Source organism: Diabrotica undecimpunctata, chromosome 6 (assembly GCF_040954645.1).
Source record: "Diabrotica undecimpunctata isolate CICGRU chromosome 6, icDiaUnde3, whole genome shotgun sequence".
NCBI lineage: Eukaryota > Metazoa > Arthropoda > Insecta > Coleoptera > Chrysomelidae > Diabrotica > Diabrotica undecimpunctata.
The window spans coordinates 7499678-7521773 of NC_092808.1; the positions used below are offsets into that span (position 1 = coordinate 7499678).

The 22096-nt window shown below is 32.9% G+C and overlaps 2 protein-coding genes across 4 annotated transcripts in view; one reads left to right on the forward strand and one right to left on the reverse strand.

Moving 5' to 3' along the window:
* Positions 1–633: 633 nt before the first annotated feature.
* Positions 634–1243, reverse strand: LOC140444729 (uncharacterized). The gene has a single exon (XM_072536493.1). It carries the CDS (start codon positions 1128–1130, stop codon positions 702–704), a length of 429 nt encoding a protein of 142 aa, XP_072392594.1. The 5' UTR covers positions 1131–1243; the 3' UTR covers positions 634–701.
* A 2940-nt stretch (positions 1244–4183) lies between these two features.
* Positions 4184–22096, forward strand: part of Slik (Sterile20-like kinase) — a 73113-nt gene continuing 55200 nt past the window's right edge. For 2 of the 3 annotated variants that reach the window (XM_072534146.1, XM_072534144.1), the window contains exons 1-2: positions 4185–4339; positions 17786–18427. In XM_072534146.1, the coding sequence (XP_072390247.1) occupies positions 17905–18427 (523 nt within the window). In that variant the 5' untranslated portion in view covers positions 4185–4339; positions 17786–17904. Of the gene's footprint in view, positions 4340–17785; positions 18428–22096 lie in introns of all 3 variants that reach the window. The other variant, XM_072534145.1, reaches the window with a different exon arrangement.

Consider the following 22096-nt stretch of genomic DNA (forward strand, 5'->3'; position numbering starts at 1 on the left):
CTGGAAAATATTCCTGTTCAATTGACATATTAAACAAAAATGCCACAGGTTTAGCTAAGGGTTCTGCCAATACCTTATAAAAATAGGATGGTATTTCATCAGGACCTGTAGATTTTTTATGTTAAGTTTTTTAATACTATTTACAACATCCAATTCTGTGATATATTTACAGGTAAATAAACCCCACTCAGTTCTGTGAGGGTGACAATGTGGATGTATAGAGTATGCAAGATGAGCAGCTAAATAGTCTAACCATGCTGTAGATAAGAATTCTGATCCATGATATTATAAATATTGTCTATGAAAGGATTATGAAAAATTTTATTTCGCCATAGACCCAGTTGATCTTAAAAATTAATGTTTTGTTTTAAATAAACCTAGATATCAAGTAAATCAATTAAATGTCTTGTGTCATCAGATGTAAATACTCCCAAAAATTAATGAAAATGAGCACTTTTACGAAAATGATATATTTTATATGTTAGCCAAGAATTGGTCTAGTTTAAACAATGGACCTACAAATTAACTAAAAATTACAAGGTTTTATTCTTAACTTAAATTTGGAATAATGCATTTTTTATAACAATAAACATAGTCAGTGACACTTTATAGGAGAAAATTATAAGTCAGGGGTAAATTAAATAAATATAATTAAAATAACTAACAAACAAATATATGTACAATCTAACTACAAATTTGGACTAGATTTTATCATTTCCCCTCCCAGGTATCGTCTCATATTCTGATCTTTTTGGAAAAGTTTCAACGCCCTTAGTCATCGGTGTCATTTTTCCTCCTTTCGCATCGACTTCTATGGCATTTTTCTTTTTCATTTGCATTATAGCTAGATTTTTCATAACCTCTTCGTCTGTGGGGGGGTCCTTTCTTCTCCCTCTTAGCCAGGCTTCCCATTCCGCTGGCATTTCTTGCATAAAATCTTCCTTTTTCGGCGGATCAAACCAACGACTAGCTCGTCTTTTTCCAACAGATGGATTAGCTGGGATTTCATAGTATTTATTTCCAAAATAGTCTTTTCCTATCAAAGTTCCACTAAATTGTCTGGGTTTTAGGGAATTTAAAAAATTTCTAAGTATCATTGCTAAGATACTGCGGCTTGGCGGTTGCGACATGGCCTATAATTTTAAAACAATTTGTTTCAATAATTAACCTAAAATAATATTTAAAACTTCTGTATTTTTGTTATTTTATCATTTTTATGTCAAGTCAAATCTGCCAATGTCAAGTTTTAGTTACATTTCATTTTGTCAAAACAAAACAAACCTACCTGCTTTCTCACGCATGTCAACAACAATACATTTTTGGGAGTCTAGAATACAGGTCCGAATATAAATTCAACTCAATTTATGATCATTTTTTATTGTATGAAATAATTTAAGAAATATCTAACTCGGTCAAATAAATATGAGAACGGAAATGTTATAATCATAAAAAAGATAGTAACACTATTAACTAAAAGTAATATTTCAGGGACTAGTACTCCTGCCCACGTGAGCTCCTGGATTTTTTCCACCTATCCTTAATCTGAAGAAACCAGGTCTAAATTCCAGTGTTGTCCTATTCAAATTCCTTTCTTATATCCTAACCGTCAACCACAGAACAGCATACTTCAGCATAGGATGCCATTGGTATTAACAAAGTAAAGAGAAAATGCGGAGAAACGCTAGTATTAAGATTAGGCCATTTGTTTTACTATTTAAAAGCTGAAGATAGTATTCGTAATCAACTTTTTTGTACATAGAAAATTTACGAAAACTATTATAAAACTGAAAAAGAGATATAAACTCCAAATAATTCAAACGTAGGTATGCTGTAACAAGTTCACATAACCATGAAGAATTAGTATATAATACGAATATTGCAAGTAAAATGAATAATTTAAAAGCTCACTATACAGTAACTGTAGGTGATTTCAATGCAAAATAAAAGTTATAAAAGACCAAGTAGAATTACCAACTGGTTGCCAAGGAATAGAAACAAGGAACGAAAGAAGCATATGACTGCTGAAGTTCGCGATGAAATATAACTTTAACATAATAATCATTTTAACGTAATAATGAGCAGTTTCTTTAAAAAAATCGGTTGCCTGTAAAGTCGGTTTTACGGGCGAAGATTTTACGTGACAACGTCTTTTTCTCGGTAGAATATTTATTGATATGAATATTATTAAATTGCACAATAGGAACAAGGAATTGAATGAAAATAAGTGTATTATGACGCTTTCTCCGTTTTCCAACGCCAAGAACGCTCGAGAAAGACAGAGACACAAGCACGCACCGATTCAACGCGCCTAATTCTCTAGTGCTGCGCGCGCAGCGGACCGATCATGTTTGAGTGGGAGAGAGACGCAAGGCATTCGCCGGTCCGGCGGGCCTCTCTCTCGTTCGGTTACTCATCGTAACAGACGTGAGCGGGCGTTACACTTTTTCATGAGTGACTCCGAACCACAACCTAATTTAAGACGTTGTCACGTCAAAAGGAACCTGTAGAAAATAGAAATGAACAAGACCATAGAGTTTCACTACAAATTAATTTGATTACATGGTATTTAATCAAAAAGAAATAGTCCAAAATCTGATATATACCTTTCAAAGTCTATGTTTGAGAAAGTAAATTCTTATTTTTTTCACTAGCTAACACATATGGGCATCTGTTTTTAAGTTCAAAGAAATATACTTGTTGTTAATTGCCTCGAAAGCTCAGCAAACGCTTTAAAATATTAAGTTTCTTTAACCATTTATTCAAATGATTGCATTTCAAAAGGTCGAGGTACACGCAATACAATAGCTTTGATTTATGATGGTACATTTGTCCCACTAATCTCCGGGTCACCTAAGAACAATTGTCACTTGTCAGAGAGTTTTGCCCGTTTCGAGGGAACGAAGAGATCGAATCGTGATATCGGGGTGTGCATATCTCTCTCTGGTTTAACGTGGACGCATCCGTCCTTCGGATGCACCGGACCCACCAAGGGGCTTAGATGCCATTTTCTATCCTGTCAATTAGCACATTTTAACAGACGGTAAGTGATTTCTCTGTACAGATAAACGTTTATTAAGTTACGCCAGATATTTTCTCTTATTTACATTTATCCCTTCTATTTTAATTATTTATCATATATCAACATATTCTCCACATTGCTGTATAGCATGGAGAGTTGGACTCTTACAGCAACACTAATGAAACAACTTAAGGCCTTTGAGATATGGATTTACCGACGAAGAAGATGTGGATTTTTACACCGCAAGAAAAAGAGCACAGAAATGACAAAAATAATAAAAATTCGAAAATTACAATATATTTCTGCCATGTAATGAGACATCCAGGAAGGTATAACCTTCTTCTTCTTCTAAATGTGCCTATCTTCTAGTCGTATGTTGATATTTGCAACCAATAGACTATGATCTGAAAAAACATCTGCGCCTGGATATGTTTTTGTTGAGGTGATAGAATTTCTAAACCTTTTGAATACAGGGCAAGATCGCCGGAAGAAGAGACACAGGCTGAATAAGAACATTCTGGCTCCGAAATCTCTGAGAGTAGTATTAAGAGCCATCCGCTAATCTGTCGAGTTGTCGTAAACAAAGATATTATTGCCAATATGACTGCCAACTTTCGATAATGGGACAGGGTACTAAAAGAAGAAGAAAAAGTGAAATTATAGACAACATAAAATTCGTAGAATGACATCAAACCAATCTGTGTTGTATATTTCTAGTGTTTAGATATAATATACCTGTATTTATGTAGATGAAAATATTGAATTTTATAATTTTAAATATACATTTTCGATTTCATTTGATCTACTTTCTATTTGCAATTGAACGGTAAATTAATAATAAACAGTCTCATTGTTTACGTAGTGGGATTCCCAACACTAAGATGCTAAAGAGAAATAACTTTCCTATACACAACATAATTGAATATAACAATATATCCATTTAAAATCAATTTACGAATAGGTGTTGACATTTCGAAGTAATTAACGAGTGTACATTCTCTAGATAATTACAGTTTCAAAAATATTAAAAGATGATCATGAAAATATTTTTTACATATTTATTTTTTCATAATTGCAGTTTTTCAAATTAGTATTGTGTTACGTCCTGGAACGTGAAGATCATATTAGCAGTGAAGTGATGTCATCTATGGCGCTGTTCGGTTTACGGGGAGCGGGGTTAGGAACTAGGTAAAAATTGGCATGGCCGACCATAGCTAGAAGAAAATATACAAATAGAATAAAAATATTAATAGTTTATTGAGTGGTAGTAAATAAACAACCCTATTTTGTAGTTAAAACAGTGATGGCATTTATAGTGGCGTAAGTACATATAAATTAATGTTTCCTTTTACTGAACGAGACAGGTAGTTGGTTCTAAACTTGTGGCTCTGACATTTCCTTTCACTGCAGTCATGAGAGGTTCACTTTAAATATGGTCTATATGTTTTTAACTCTATTTATTTGACGATACTTTTAACACTATTAAATGGCATAAACGGTGTTTAAATAATTTGGAAATTAATTTTTTGTTAGTGACTTTAAACTTAAGACAATTCTGTAGTATTTGATTTCCCCACTCTGGAATCAAAACAGTTACAAGTAATTTATGATTTTTTAAAAAAAGGACCTAGGAGGATTCTTGTATTTATTATTTATTATGTTTACATGACCATTAGAGAAAGTTGTTAGGTTAATTTTATTGAAATTCTTCAGAGCAAGTGTCTACAATTGACACTCCTACCTGAATACTATAAATGATTAATATTTTATAGCATATGTTAATATTTAGATAATTATAGTGTTTGTAGATATTTTTAGGAATGTGCCAATAAGTGCTGAATTTTAACTAAACTTAAATTTTAGATGGGACCATCTTTTCTGTTTTTATTCTTATTTTACAGATCTAAGAATTTTAAAATTATTGAAACAAATAATCAAAACCTTTCATTGATTTACATAAATATTGTAGGTATTAATGTCCAGTTAACTTTAATTATAGTATAATTGCCTATAACTGTCAAAATTGTGTTTTTTTAAATTTTTCCATACATTTGATTTTAAATGTGCAGTTCTCTAATTGTGCTGAGCACTAATTAGCAAAATTCCAATATTATGATCACTTGACAATATAATCAGGAGTAATACTAATGATATTGTTAAAATATATATTTAATAAAATACAAGATGACACTATTTCTACCAAGAACATAAGGTAAATATGAAAAAAAAAGGTAATTGATAAAACAGTCAGAGTTATCTACAAAATACAACAAAATAAATATCACACTAGAGAAAATAAGATAAGCAAAGGAGAGTTAGTGATATGATGTGTATATACAATATAACTGATATTTTGTAGAAGCGATGTTTGAATTGCTAGTTTACTAATAAAAACTGAAAAAAAAGCAGAATGAAACAAGAAAATATGGTAGAAATACTCAAAGACTAAAGAAAAAACAAATATTACTTAAGCTCTATTATATCCTTTTAAATAAAGTTCAGATAAATTAAATTTTTTTTGTCTTTCATTTCGAAAGATATTATTTTTCCCTCATAATAATGACATTTATACTATTGTCCCTGGATGCATTTTTCTCTGTATTTGCTAATGATACTTGTTTCCTATTATATGGCCATCTTTACTCACAATACTAGAGAAATGTATAATCAGTATTATTACATCTAATAATATAGTTTGATTAACATTTTTATATTTTACTTAATCAAAAGAAAACTGGCATTATGATGAGAAAACAGAAGAAATTATTAAGAGCTGATGTAAAGAGATTAAAACTCAAGAAGTAGGTATATTGGTAAAGTAATCTACCTGTATGTATCTGTAAGGGCCATGTTGATCATCTTGTAGCACCTTTGAAAATCATCTTTTACTTACTTTTAAAGACTAATAAATTTTCTACAATGTTGAAGTATACTATCATTGTTCATATTTTTAAGTCAGTTATCAATAATGATGAATGTAATTACAGACCAATTAGTATCTTAAATTCTTTGTCAAAATATTTCAGTATTTTTTGTATAGCAATTTATTTTAACCTTCTTATGGTTCTTTCACCCAATATCAATAGGGTTATGTAACTGATAGGTCAACACTTACAAATTGATGTGGTTTTTATACAATCTGCTGCAGAAGATGTAAATACAATGAGGCAAATGAATTTAATTTTCATGGACTGTGCAAAAGCATTTGATAAGGTTGATCATAGTTAATTACATGCTTATTAACTTTATAATAATAAAGTGGTGGAAATCACAATGATACTCTGTCCACTTGAAATTGTCACAGATGTATATGATGGAGTAACTACCAGCGTTAGGACATATGTTGAAGATTCACACATTTGTGTGCAAGTAAGATTAAACAGAACTCAGTACTAAGTTATTATTTGTTTTCCTTAATGCTGCCTCAAATAATAAGGAAAAACCAAGGTAAAATCACCTGATGTTCAATCTTTGTTCATCATATGATATTAGTAGAAAATACTGAAAGAAATACTATAAGAAAAAAGGTTGCAGGTTGAAAAGAATGTTAATGTCGCCAAAGAGATAACTCATGTGCAGCATACTCTAATGTTAACTCAGTTTAAAGAATATTTTGTTCATAATGCTCTTGCTGAGTGATGTAGCTGATGAAAAATAAAAAAAACTAGATGGGGCAGCCAAAGGCGTTTTTTATTTACAAAAAGCAATAATAATTAAATATTTAGATTTTTCTTGGTGTGGTAAATACCAAAACATGGTACAACATAAAGCAGAACATACAGTTTTTTTTAGCAGTTTTTGTTGGTCGCTCAGTGTATTTCATGTTAGGTATAGTATTTGGAAAATGCGTTGCAGTAACTCTCATAGGACTACTTAAAGTGCTTTGTTTACCTAAAATTAAAAATAGGAAAATCATCGTTGTACTTCTTTAAAATACTTTAAGAAAGCTCCAGTTGAAAATCGTCCAGGGATATTTTCTTATCAGTTTCCAATTTGTACATGGCATGTGTATTCAGTACGCACATACATGTCAAGCAAAGGAAAAATTACTTTCTGGTACCATTTGTTTGATTTTTGGACCAATTCGATACTGCTCAGTAACATGTAAGAGCGGCCAATGGTCACCATATTTTGATTATAATCAATAATGCAACTAGATTTTATTATGCTATTTCAGGTCTTCCTATCTTTTTTTTTCCAGTACTCTGCATACTGAAATCATTTTTGAAACAAGTCATTTCACCTCTTTCCAGCTTTTCTGTGAGTTTTGGCATGTTTTTCATGGTCTTCTTTATTGTGCCATACGAATTGGTCTTCTCAGCATGTAAAAGTGAATAAATCACTGTACTTGTGTACTAGTTATTTATCTATATAAAAGACTATGATGACAAGTCACACCGTTTGTCAAGTAAACTAACGACCTGATCTAGGAAAGAAATCTGAACTACCAACATCAAAAAATTGACATTTTAATCATATTTTGTTCTTGAAACAATATGGTTGATTTATTGCTAATTCATTCTACTTTACAGTAATTAATTTTTTCGCAAAATTGCTAAAAATATAGGTTACTGTAATTGTAAGATAAGATCAGTGACATATAATATATATTTATTATATGCCATTGGGTAAGATAAACATCATCATCATCATCATCATTTTTGCTATAGCTCTATAAAAGAGCCTCAACCTTCTTAAGTCTATTACGCCAGTCAGTTCTATCCATTGCCAACTGTTGCCAGTGTGCTGCGCCTATTTTTCTATCATCCTCATGTACAGATCTAAGATAAACATACACTTACTATAAAAATAAAATGACATTAAACAAACGCCAACACTTTACCAAAATAAAATAAATTTAAAACTAAATAAGATTAAATAAAATTAAATGAAGGTAAATAGAATTAAATAAGATGTAGAATACTGTTTCTGCTTCATTTTCCATGTAAAATCCCATAAGAAAATGCGTATAAGTAGCTCAAAAATTAAAAAGGTACTAGCATAATTCATTGTCATTTATTGGCACATCTATTGTCCTTATGACTTTTCTTTCAAAAAATAGTTTCCAGGTGTAGTAGATTTTTATCTTTTTAAGTAAGTGTCTAAGTTTCTGAGTCATATATTAAAACGGGTCATATTAGAGTATGTTATGGTTTTAGTTTGGTCATTTGGCTAAACCAAGGCCATCATAAAAAGGAAAGAAAAAAAAATATACATATTTGATTTTTTACTTTACAAGACATTCTTTGATTTTACTTATTTTGATATATCAAAGTAAAATCTGTTTGAAAAGGGGATTCTTCTCTTGACTTAGATGTTCATATCATTTTTTTATGGACAAAATATCCAAGATATACAAATTCTTTGAACAGCTTCAATTGTTTGTCCATTTATAATTAAGTTCTACATCTGCATTTGAGGAGTTGCTGGTACTGCTGTATCTTTTTGTTTTCTGGATGTTTATTACAATTCCGATAGTTTTTGAAGCTTCCTGTAGCTGTGGGAATCCCTCTTAAAGATTTACTTCTCCCTATAATGTCTAGGTCAACTGTTCATTTTTTGAGCCTTTTATGGTGGGTGTAGAATAGTTCGTCGGATCGTGACGGAAAGGAGAGGAGGTAGTGAATATGTTGAGAAAGAAAAAACACATTGCGGCATTGCTAAGAGGGCATTACATCATATCTCCTTTGTTATTGGTCCGATTGGAGCGTGTGATACGTTAAATGAAAGGGAAGGATATCACGAATATAAGATAGGATAAAAGACAAACAAGGCGACTAACAAAAGAGAACTACACAGTGTCATCATTATTAATGAATATATAGTTACATACGAGTAGTCATAGGGCACTATGGATAACAATAATTTAACTAAAAGGCAAATTTTGATTTATTGACTTGAAGAAGGCCTCTGTCTGAGTACAAAATAAACAACTGAACGAAGCCTAACATGCGACATAGCAAATGAAAGGAGAGGATATAACGAATATATTCAGATAGAAAAAACAAACAAGGCGACTAACAAAAGAGCACTACACAGTGTCTTCATTATTAATGAACATATAGTTACATATGAGATCTCATAGGGCACTATGGATAACAATAATTTAACTAAAAGACAAATTTTGATTTATTGACTTGAAGAAGGCCTCTGTCTGAGTACAAAATAAACAACTGAATGAATCCTAACATGTGACATAGCAAATGGAGTGATCAACATAGTGATTATGGACTAAGCCCTTATTAAAAAAACAGTTTAACTAAAAGACAAATTTTGATTTACTGACTTAAAGAAGGCCTCTGGCTGAGTACAAACTAAACAATTGAACGAATCCTAACATGCGACATAGCAAATGAAAGGAGAGGATATAACGATGTATTCAGATAGAAAAAACAAACAAGGCGACTAACAAAAGAGCACTACACAGTGTCTTCATTATTAATGAACATATAGTTACATATGAGATCTCATAGGGCACTATGGATAACAATAATTTAACTAAAAGACAAATTTTGATTTATTGACTTGAAGAAGGCCTCTGTCTGAGTACAAAATAAACAACTGAACGAATCCTAACATGTGACATAGCAAATGAAGTGATCAACATAGTGATTATGGACTAAGCCCTTATTAAAAAACGCACCCCTTTAAATTCCGCAGTTTTTTCATATTTGGGGAATCATTGACAATATTAAAAATTATTAATAAAAAAACAGTGAGGTTATGACATCTAATTCTTCTTTTTATTTATCAATATTAGTTCTAACGTACCATCTTCTTAGAGTGCCGTTTCTCTACGGAGGTTGGCAATCATAATGGCTATTTTTATTTTGGAACTTGCTGCTCTAAAGAAATCAATCGATCTGCATTGATACCAATCACGTAGATTCTTCAACCATGCGTTCTGCCTTCGGCCAACAGATCTTCCTTGAATATTTCCCTGTATTATGAGTCTCAAAATTTCATATTTTGGTCCTCTCATAACGTGGCCTAGGTATTCCAGTTTTCTGGTTTCTGCTAGCGTACCATAGCTTATACCTAAGAAAGCATTTCATAGGTAAGCAGTTCATTTAGTTGGGAAACGCGATTGTTTCTAATCGGACATAAATCTCCTTTAACGGTGTAGTTTTTTAGCCCTATTTCTTAGAACATAATTAATAGCCTATTAGTCGTTTTTATGTCAAATTCATTTTCTGTTTGATTTTGGATATTTCCGAGAGTCTATTACAAATAGAACTTAAACGCTTCTATTATGTTGTGGAATAGTCTTTCTCATGATCTATAATCCAATATAAACTAATCTTACCACTTTTATCGCTAATTTGCGGGATACCATGGTCAAATATTGAATTAAAAGTAATGTAATTAATAAAACATTTTTAATTGTTTGTCAAACCATATATTTACGAACATAATATTTAAATTATTACTCTTTTACCGTTTTAAACCATTTGATAAGTTATCAGCGACGACAGTCACTATAAATTATCATAAATGATTCATGTGAACACATTTTATGGTTCCGTAAATATAATCTTCCTTGTAACTTGTTACGCAACTAATTATTCACAAGTTTTTTTTAATTTGTTAGGATTATGTACTTTCAAAATGAATGAATGGAAGATAAGAATTATTTTATTTATCATATAATTAACCGGTGCTGTTTTCGGTTCTTTGAGCACTTTTTTTTTATCTTAGACTGGTTTTTTCTTCTGGACTGGCTTTACAATTCGGGGTGAGTCTTCGCCGTATCCACTATAGCCATCAAAATTCTACGATATTGCGCTTTCATTTTCCATTGTTGTATCCCAATCCTAGATAAATCAGCTTCAACATCACCCTTCCATCTTTTTTCTGGGACGGCCTACTGATTTTCTACCGTCTGGTCTCTCCAAAAACACTGAGCACTCTGTCTTCCTCTGATCTTACTACATGACCTGCCCATCTTATCCGGTTAGCTTTTATGTGTATGGCGATGTTTTCAGTACCATAGAGAATCACCAATTCAGCATTGCGACGCCTTCTCTATTCTACTGTCAATTCATCTCTTTGGGGTTCAAATATCATTCTAAGAACCTTCCTTTCAAATACCATCATTTTATTTATTTCTCGCTGATGTAGAATCCATGTTTCACTTTCATACAGTGTGTAAAAGTCAAATGGAATAAATTCATTATTTAGGTTACTGTACACCGCGTCGTCTTGGCAACATCCTAATCTCAAATAAAACTGTCTTCTAACATTATTTAACATAACAGGCGTGATCGACCTAATCGCAAGCGTTATTTGTTCTTTTAAGTCATTTAAATCAGAAGGTTTAGTTTTGTACACATGGCATGGATCCTCGCCTCCCTATCCACCGATCGGGAAATATTGTATCGAGGTACTGCCGGACATTAAGTTGGTAATGTGGTGGTGCTCCATCCTGCTGAAACCATATCGTATTCGCTGGAACTTGAGGGTTTCCTGGATCAGGATATAAATTTGCCAACGTTGGAATGACATCATTTTGAAGTAGTGACAAATAATTGTTGCCATTCAAGTTGCCCTCAATGAAAAAGGGACCAATGATATTGTTTCCTACAATCCCTACCCAAACATTAACCTTTTGAGGGTATTGAGTGTGTTCTTCTCTCATCCAGTGAGGATTTTCCGTGGCCCAGTAACGGCAATTTTGCCGATTAGCATGACCGTTAAGTGAAAAAGTACACTCATCAGAAAACATAACGTCTTCTAATTGGATAATGTTGTTATCCAACATGTCCATCATTTGCTCACAAAAAAAAGTTCTATTAAAATCGTCTTCCATGAGCTCCTGAGTAGGTATCATCTTATAGGGATGCAATTTATTTTCTTTTAATATGTTTACTATCGATGTATGGCTAGCATTGAATGTAGTGGATGCCTGTCTACTCGATGTATGTGGATTTTCCTGAAACTCAAGCAACACATCTAATTTGAGTTCATCACTCAGTGTATTGGCAGCTGCTTTTTTTATCTGCCTTACATGACCAAACGCGAAAACTGCTTCTCTATTTACTTAGTGTTCCTTGGGATATAGGCGGTGAATTAGGAAATTTCTCATGAAATAGGCGAGTTACTTCCTGTTGTGTTCGGGTGTTATCTCCGTAACCAATCATTTGTAAAACTGTTATTTTATGCATTTCCGTTAATCTAACCATTTTTCAGAATTGAATTGAACGAACTTTTTACTTAAATTAAAATACTGACAACTTAAATAAAACAATTTACTAATGCGTGTTAAAATAACGTTGCCACGGAAATTCTTTAAAGTTTTTTAATGGTTACCATCTAAAAACCACATTGCTATGGTTTTTGTTCACTTTCTCATTATCAAGACCTAAACGGGAAATAAGTTTTGAGTATATTTTAGCGAATTTCGGTAACCACATGATTTTAATTTATTTTATCTTAATTAATCTTAATAAACTTGAAAAGGACAACATTTTTGAATGGAGAATGAAAAGACCTTTCAAACGATATATCACAAGCTTATACTTCCTATTTTAAAAATTGGGGGTTGTACCTGTCATTCTAAGGGGGTTGAAGGTAGGGGTTACATTTTCACGTTAAAGAATGTCAAGTTATAATTTAAATTTGACGTGTTTCGGGATTTTTTATAAATATGTACAGTAACCTAAATAATGAATTTATTCCATTTGGCTTTTACACACTGTATGTAACAACTGTGCGAATAATTGACATGTACAGTCTTAATTTAGAATGCCCTTTTAGTAGCTTAGATCTTAGCAATGATGATAGGGAGTATAACGCTCGATTCCCCTCAGCTATCCTTGCTGAGACCTCTTTTTCTATGTGGTTGTCATCTGTGATTACCGTCTCCAGATATTTAAACTCTTTTACTACTTCGAAGTTGTGGTCATTAATAATAACTCTTGGTCTTGGATTGTTGGTTACTAGAATGTATTTCGTCTTCTCTTCATTTATTCGAAGACCCAGACTACCTGTTTCCTCCTTGAGTTGTGGAAACACCTCTCTCACGTCTCTTGTAGATACTCTGATAGAAGGTACGATAAACATGTTTTGTATAAAACTTAAAAGTCGCTGGTTAAATGATATTAGAATAGTAATGGAGAAAAAATGCAATATTTTGACTGTAAATAAAAGTAGCGAAAAATAGCAAATATTAATCTTCTTCATAACGTGTCCCATCCCTAAGGACATTGGCGATCATCATGGCCCATTTGACTCTATCTGCAGCCGTTTTGAAAAGTTCTATTGACGTTTTCCCACTCCATTATCTCAGACTCTTCAGCCAGAACCTGCCTCTTCTCCCCGGTCCTCTTTTGCCTTCCACCTTCCCTTGTATGACCAGCCGCATCAATTCGTATTTCTCGTTTCTTAGTATGTGACCAAAGTAGCTCATTTTTCTTTTCTTTGTAGTGTTGAGTATTTCTTTATTTTTTTTCATTCTTCGTAGCGTTTCCGCATTTGTTATGTGTCGTGCCCAAGATATTTTCCGCATTCTTCGATAACACCACATTTCACGCCTTTGTAATTGTCCAGGCCTCAACTCCATATAACAGGACAGAGAACACGTAGCATCTCAATACTCTAGTTCTAATTTCGATGTTGAGTTTTCAATTGCATAATATTGCTTCATCGTATTAAAAGCACTTCTAGCTATCTCAATCCGCCGTTTTATTTCCGTACTTCTATTCCATTCTTCATTTAGTTCGCAACCTAAGTACTGATATCTGTGCACCCTGCCTAAAAGTTTTCCTTTAGCATAAACACTGTCTTCCTCAATCTTGTTCTTGTTTACCACCATGATTTTTGTTTTATTTGCATTCAATGCCATTCCATACCTTTCGCAGTATTGGGTAATGCGATCAACCAAGATCTGTAGTCCTTCTCTGCTGTCCGCAAGGAGTATTGTGTCATCTGCGTATCTAAGATAATTCAGAAGTACTCCGTTAATAAATATGCCTTCATTTACGTCTTCTAATGCCTCTTTAAACCATTCTTCTGAATACATATTAAAAAGTAAAGGGGAAAGCACACATGCTTGTCTTACTCCGCGATTTATAGGTATTTCTTTCGATTTTTGTTGGTCTATTCGTATTATGACTTTCTGATATCGATATAGATTGACGTCTTCGTCATCTAATTCTGTATTCTGCATTATTTTTGCCATTATTCGATGTTGTACTTTGTCGAAAGCTTTTTCGAAGTCGACTAGACGTATGAATACGTCACACTTGACATCTCGACATCGTTCGATCAGTGTTTGTACAGTAAATAATGCTTCTCTGGTGCCAAAGCCTTTTCTGAATCCCAATTGGTTTTCAGCTATTCTATCATCTAGCTTTTTATAGATACGTTCGTGTATCAGAACACTAAGAACACTTTTAGAATATGGTTGATCAAGCTAATTGTCCTGTGCTCTTCACATTTCAGTGCGTTTGATTTTTTGGGTATTGGAATAAATATTGATATTAACCATTCTTTCGGAATCTCTCCCGTATAATAAATGTCATTAAATAATTCTATTAGTGTGCCCATATGATTTTTTGTTACTATTCTTAAGATTTCTGTAGGTATTTCATCTGCTCCCATGGCCTTCTCATTTTTTATATGTTTTAGCGCTTTCTCAATTTCGTCTTTGGTGATTGGTGGCTCATTTCTTCCTCTTGGCTCAATTACCTCAATTTTCTCGTCGTCTTCGAATAGCTCTTTTATGTATTCTTCCCATCTGTTTATTTTATCTGTACAATCTGTTACTATCTTGTTATTTTTATCCATGATATTTCCTATACCCTTCTTCTTGTATATGCCAGCTGTCTCTTTGATTTTCCGGTGTATGTTAAAACTGTCATGTTGTTTATCTAACCTTTCTATTTCTTCACACTTTTCTGATAGCCACAGTTCCTTAGCTTCTTTGATTTTCTGTCTGATTATTTTATTAATTTTTTTGGACTGTTGTTCGTTTTTATTCTTGTGTGCCCTTCTTTCCGTCATCAGTTCTTTTATCTCTTGTGTAATCCATTGTTTATTTTTAGATGATGTGTCTTCTTGAAGTTTTTGTTTTGTGACATTTCTCAAGATCTCCTCTACTTTCCTCCATTTATCTGTTGCTGTCAATTGCTTTTGCCTTTTTACTTCCTGAACTTCTTTGTGGAAGGTAAGGAAGATAATCAAATAAAGATAAAATGTAAAAACTCAGAATTGGAAATAGTAACAACTTACGAATACCTGGGAAGTATAATAACTAATGATGGAAAAATAGTCTGGGAAATAACAAATAGAGCAAAGAAATCAAACAAGTTATATTATGCGTTAGCCCCAATAATGGGAAAAAGAGAACTTGCACGAGAAACAAGAATAAAATATATAACACAATAGTGATACCGACTGTGCTCTATGCAAGTGAAAACTGGACAATTCTGGAAAAACATAAGAGCAGGATAAACGCAATGGAGATGAAACATCTAAGAAGGCTAGTTGGAAAGAAAAAATGGGATAGATTAAGCAACGAGACTATTAGGAGAATGGCCAACCGGGAACCGATAATGAACAAAATAGCAAAAAGACAAATGAACTGGTATGGGCATCTGATGAGGATGCAATCCAATAGAATAACAAGAAAATTTTATAAAGCAAAAAACACCAGAAAAAGAAAAAGCGACAGACCAAGAAAAGAATGGATACAGCAAGTAGTAGAGGCGGGAAAACTTAAACAAAATCACTCGAGGAATTGAAAATAATGGCAGGAAACAGAAAAGAATGGAAGAGGTGGGTAAATGGAAATTAAAATAGCTAGCCCAAATCCGACACCCTGATAGGGTAAAAGGAAGGGGAGAAAGAAAGAAAGAAAGAACTTCTTTGTGCACTTGTTCTTTGATTTGTTGGTATATATCAGTTTCTTTTAGTTTTCTCAGATTGATTCTCGGTGTTTTGGCAGTTGTTTTTAACTTGAGTTTCATGTTTGCTAGAACTAGATTGTGGTCACTTATATCTGCTCCTGGGTACGCTTTAGCCGATATTATGGCATTTCGGAATCTTTGATTTATTATTATATAATCTATTTGGTTTCTTATTATAATTTCACTGGTAATCAGCAGATTTTGATATCGAAGAACAAATCACATCTGCGTTTTCTATAAAGCCTTCTTTCCCTCCTGCATGAAGAATGATGTGTCTTTTGCCTTCGCTATTTGTGTATTTTATTGATTTTATGCTGTCGTCTTGCCAAATTCTTTTAATTCCACCCTTTGCAAATATCCATGTCTCATCTAAGTATACGAATGTTGCATTTTCAGATTTAAGTCTAGTATATTCTCTAAAAAATTTAATTCTTTTGTGAACCACACTACTCTTTTCGCATAAAAGTAACCTATTATTTTCTTTTTTGAATTTAAATTCTAAATCTCTCAACGCTTTCCAAAGGCTAGTCCTCTTAATTTCAGAAACTTGACTTTCTCTTATTTTGACCAGTAAAGTATCTAAACTGACATGATGATTGTTTTCACGCATTCGATACAAAATATTGCGAATTTCAAATTTTTCTCCATCAGGTAAATCAATGCTCCTTTTGTTTTCTTGTCTTCGTGATACCCAGTCACAGTAAGATCTTCTTGAGAATCTCTGACAGTCTTCATTACAGTTTTTAGCTTACTTTCACTTATCCTGAGTGCGTCACAAACGCGTTGATTTATACATAATAATGACTTTAAAGGTCCACCATTGTCTCTTTCCATGGTAAAGTATTTATGCATATTTGCAATTAATTCATCAATATCAAACTTACGTCTAGGCATGTCTAACAGACATATGGTCAATCTAAACACCACTATTTAAATTGACAAAATGTTCTAGTTTACTCCGAAGTATTTTTTTACAAAAATTTAAAGTAATATTTTAGTACTTTGTATATCTAGTTTGAATATAAATTATCTTTAGCACGGTAGTATTTGTTTCAGAAAAAAATTATTAAACAAGTAGGTGAAAGAAATTTAAGTTAAACATTATGCAAGAATACTATTTATTAAAAAAAAATGTAACATAAGTATGAAAAACTATGAACAACGGGTTAATGACACATGTATTTATTTTATACCTAAAATTTAGCCAAAGTGTTAAACATTATGGAGAACACCAGTGCAGTTTACCGTGCCTTTTACTACAATGAAAGGTTTTCTGCGAATTCCGTTAATCGTTTAGCGGTGTAAGTTGGTTGAATGTACTGTATTGGGGTACCATTAATTTGCAACCGATTTGGGAGTATCGCTAAGTATTCAATAAATATCTATGCTTATGTTAATCTCTCAGAGCTCATTGATTAGAACCACATTAAATTCCAGATAATAACTAATCTGACTGCAACAAATATTTTGCAGGTAAATATAAAATAAAAAAATGGAACTGTCTTTAAAGTTGAGCAAAAAAGGTAAAACTGCTAGGCAAACAAGCATTTCTGCGTAAAATTGCAGTGTACATAAATTATATCAAAAGGATTTACTGTAAATAACTTATTAATACTGCAAAAAAAGATTATCAAAGTTTTTTAATTCAATTTAGAAATTATTTTCGTACTTTTTATGCTGTACAGTAGAGTGGACCATTGGCTGTCGAGTGTTTAGAATCCAAAACGGTCGGAAATTCATGAAATATACTTTATATATTAAATTGCAAGAAATGGCAAGAAGCCACAACAAATCTTTATATTAATCTTCGATGAGTATCAATGTATTCGAAAATTAATTAGGTTTTTCTTTTTTTCAGATAATGTAAGAAAGAAAATCATCATTCTAGGAAACTACTTATTTGATCAAGTTGTAATGTGATAATGTAGTGAGAACTTCTAATCTACTTTTCATATTTGTGTTCAGTGAACGATTACAATGTCCTTCTTTAATAATATTAAAAAGGTACTCCACTTTGGTGGCAACGATGCGAAGAAGAAAAAAGTGTATAACAATGTGCGCATGGAGTGCGATCCGGAGGAGTTTTGGGACATGATAGGGGAATTGGGCGACGGAGCGTATGGAAAAGTGTACAAGGCTCAACACAAACACACTGGGCAGTTGGCAGCTGCTAAGATGTGTCGGTTAGACGGCGAAGACGACTTGTCGGATTTCATGATCGAAATCGACATTTTGTCCGAAATTAAACATATAAATATAGTAGAATTGCATGAAGCATTTCAAAAGGAGCAGCAGTTGTGGTTGCTCATCGAGTACTGTGATGGAGGCGCGTTGGACAGTATTATGACTGAATTAGAGAAGCCCCTAAATGAACTGCAGATTGCGTACGTGTGCCAAAATATGTGTAAGGGACTGCAATTTTTACATAAGTCGCATGTTATCCACAGAGATTTAAAGGCTGGAAATGTTTTACTCACCATGGCTGGAGGAGTCAAGTTAGGTAAGTGATTAAGTATTTATATACAGGGTTTTTGTTGAGACATGGGTCGATAAGTCTGTGCGAATAACCAAAAAAATTATTTAGTAAAAATGTAGGCAATGCTTTAGGCTTGGATAATATGTCGAATTCTACAGGGTGATTATTAACTACGTGGTAAAGCAAACATACAATTTTTTAACACGTTCACTACTGCATTAAATTTGTCAGTAACATTTACTGACGTTACCAAATCCCCGTATCTGGCAACACTGTCTACTGTTCGGGCGATACCAGACCTATGGGTCTGGTAAACATAACTATAAATAAACGGTTTCTGTGACTTTGTATTTGAAATTACCTTGAATCTAACACTGCCATTTCATAATAAAAATTTTAATCCATTTCTGACAGCCATAGCACCAAATTCCGAAAAGTATTTACGATATATAAAAATAATACTGATACTGATGTGGCAGTTTGAAATATGTCTATCATTAAAACAAGTTAAGTTTAAACAAGGTTTATTTTCACAATGTTCACAAAAAGTGTTTACTTTGGTCACCTTCTTGTCAGCTTCCGTTCTTTTCATAGTCTGTCTCAACTTCTTGTAACAATCAACACAATTTCGTCTACGTTTTCTACCAGGACCTTCTTCTCGTTGCAGACAAGTTTTTAGTTTTGATAAATTGGTTTCAGAAATACACTCATTTTGATTTGAAAGTTGTAATGCTAACTGTTCACGAAACGTTGGCATTGATATCTTTTTTTCGATGTTTGTTCAAATTTGTTCGAAGACTACCTTACGATACCACTTAAAACCCTTTCGTAAGGAAGAATAATAAGCTGCCATTTGTTCACTGTAATCTACACCTTTTTTAGCTTTGTTGTAGTCAAAGCTCTTTTTCTTGTCCGTATTGCAGAAGTTTAGGGTATACTCAGGTTTACTGGATAACATTAATACCAGTCTCTTGTCTTACCAACGGATTACCTTTATATTGCCCTTATTTTTGATGCCAATTATTTCATTTTTCTTTAGAACTATTCCCTTTAGAATACCTTTTCGATTGCTTCTAAGAGTCCTACAATAAAAAGTTTGGCGATCTAATAGATCTTTTGCAAGAGGAATGCCCGAATAAAAGTTATCAGCATATAAAGTCCGCCGGGCATCTAACAAGCTATTCATTAAGGTCAGCACAACTTTCTGAGAATGGCTTTTGTTTATCATATTGTTTTCTTTTCCACAGTAAACTATTACTTGATAGGTATATCCGCTGACGGTACATACTTTATATAATTTAACGCCATATTTATGGCGTTTGTTTTTTATATATTGCCGTAACTCAAACGACCACGCCATGGTACCATACTTTCATCTACGACTACATTCCCTCCTGGAGTCATGATTTTCATGAATCTGTCATTAAGTAAGTCTAAAACATGTCTGATGTATAATTTATCGTTGCTTTCTAGTATACCGTCGTTATTTTAAAAATGTAGATACCATAGAACTAATAACAATCTATCCCTAGTCATAACTGAGGAGATAAACTTATTATTATAAAGGTCATTTTTGGACCAATATAATCGAATATTAGGGACCTTCACGAATCCCATGTGGATCACGATACTAAAGAATTTTTTAATTTCTTCTTTATTAGTCGTAACCCATTTACTGTTAGATTGTTGTTGATACTGTGTACACCAATTTCTTGTTCAGCATATCTATTGGTTTCTTGAACAATTAATTCCAAAATTTCATTTATGACAAATAGACAAAAAATATCCAACTCATTATTTTCACATTGAATATTTATTTTAGAATCTGTAGGATATTCATCAAAATCTAATTTATCAGTTTCCTGAATGTCATTCCATACATCTTCGTCAGCATCACCTAAAAATAAAGATAATGAGAATCAAATTATAAGATTCACTTTTATTCTTATCAATTTCTTTTTTTCGATTCATAATTATCAGTTTCTATATCACTGGATACTTCTTTAATGGAAATTTATGGATTCGTCCCCATCAGAATTGTTGCTATCTTCACTAGAAGCGTATTCAGGATCTCCATCAGATAAGTTTTCAAATAGATCACTATCAGAATCACTTTCAGTTTGTATCCAAGCACTTTGGTGCTTGTTCAGCAGCAATTTAACCTTTTTCTCGCCTCAAGACGGCATTTTTATAGATTTTAATAAAAAAAAACAACACACGTGTACAATGTTTACTATAAAGGTCGTGGCATGACATGACGCATGACGTTTCAGACACTTATCGTTTCCGTTCAGTATATTTTTTGAAAACAATATTTTACTGATGCCGACGGCTACGTAACGAGTCGTAACGGGTTGGTAAGGATAATGTGAATTAGATGTCCGTCGTTTTCCCCCCGTTGTTTATTTAGGTTATTGTTTGATTTTGATTTTTTTATTTAAAGTATTTAAAAATATAATTGTCGATGCTATTTTGTCATTTATGCATGTGTTTTCATTGCTTCGTGACAATTAATCACGGAAGTGATAAACAATTAAGACTTTTGCACGGAAGTGATACCTCTTCTTTGGTTTAATATTTACAGTTTGATAGTACAAGTTAAAATGGATTTCGAAAAATTAATTGAACTCGTACGCGGTGGGGAAATTTTATATAACTACAATGATAAATGCTATCATGATGAAAATAAAAAAGAAAATATTTGGAAAAGTGGGAACACATCTTCACCGTACCAAACTGAAACGTTCTATGTATGAAAATGTGAACGCGCAGTCCGATTGCTGGACTGAAAACGCTACCTACCGGAAACGCGGAAACTATACGTGCATGATAATTTGCCGCGACCTTAAAACTAATAATATTAGATACGGAGGTCCGGTAAAACCCCTAGAGTAAAAAATTTCTTTGTGGGACGTTACCAGGTGCTGGCGTCTGGTAACAGAACTAAAATATAAAGCACATTACGACGATTTCGTAGGTACTTATATCATAATATTTAGTTCATATATAGCTATTTTATCGGTGTCGGCGCTAGCGCAAGATCTCTAAATTTCAGTCCCGGTTGAACGTGAAGATCATACCAGACCCATGTGTCTGGTCCCGGCGTGAACGTGCTAAATAGGATACTCTGTATATTTTCTTATATCTAGATTCCTCTCATAATCCCTGCTCTTTAATATGGAGTTTGGCACAGGATATAGATTATACAGAGTATTTAACGAGTTATGACCATTTGTTTTTTCGAAATCGCTATGAAATAAATACACTGTATATAAAGAAGACGTAAATAAATAATGATTCATTTTATACACTCGCGATCATAAAATCCGGGTCACCTTGAAAATCACCGATATTTCATTTTTAACGAGCTTTATCGTAAATAATAATAACACAAATACAAACTAATGCATGTTTCTGGGAATTGTTGTCGGCTTAGCGGTTTCCTTTGCAACAAAGAATTTCAATAGTGTCGATTTCGCGGGAAAGCACACACTTCCCAAAATGAACAGTACCTGTAACTACCGCTTGTTTTAAATGTCTCATTTGTGCTTCGACTTTCTGTTCAAACGCAACGAACAAACGTTTATTATTGCCACCATTAGTGTTTATTAGTGCCATTATTAGTGTTTATTATTGTTTATTTTTTGCCAAAAATACCCTTGACTGTTGATGAAATGGCACAAATTGTTGCGC

Bases quoted from the DNA above. Each gene is read 5' to 3' on its own strand.
- LOC140444729 (XM_072536493.1), bottom strand. From the start codon at position 1,130: ATGTCGCAACCGCCAAGCCGCAGTATCTTAGCAATGATACTTAGAAAT.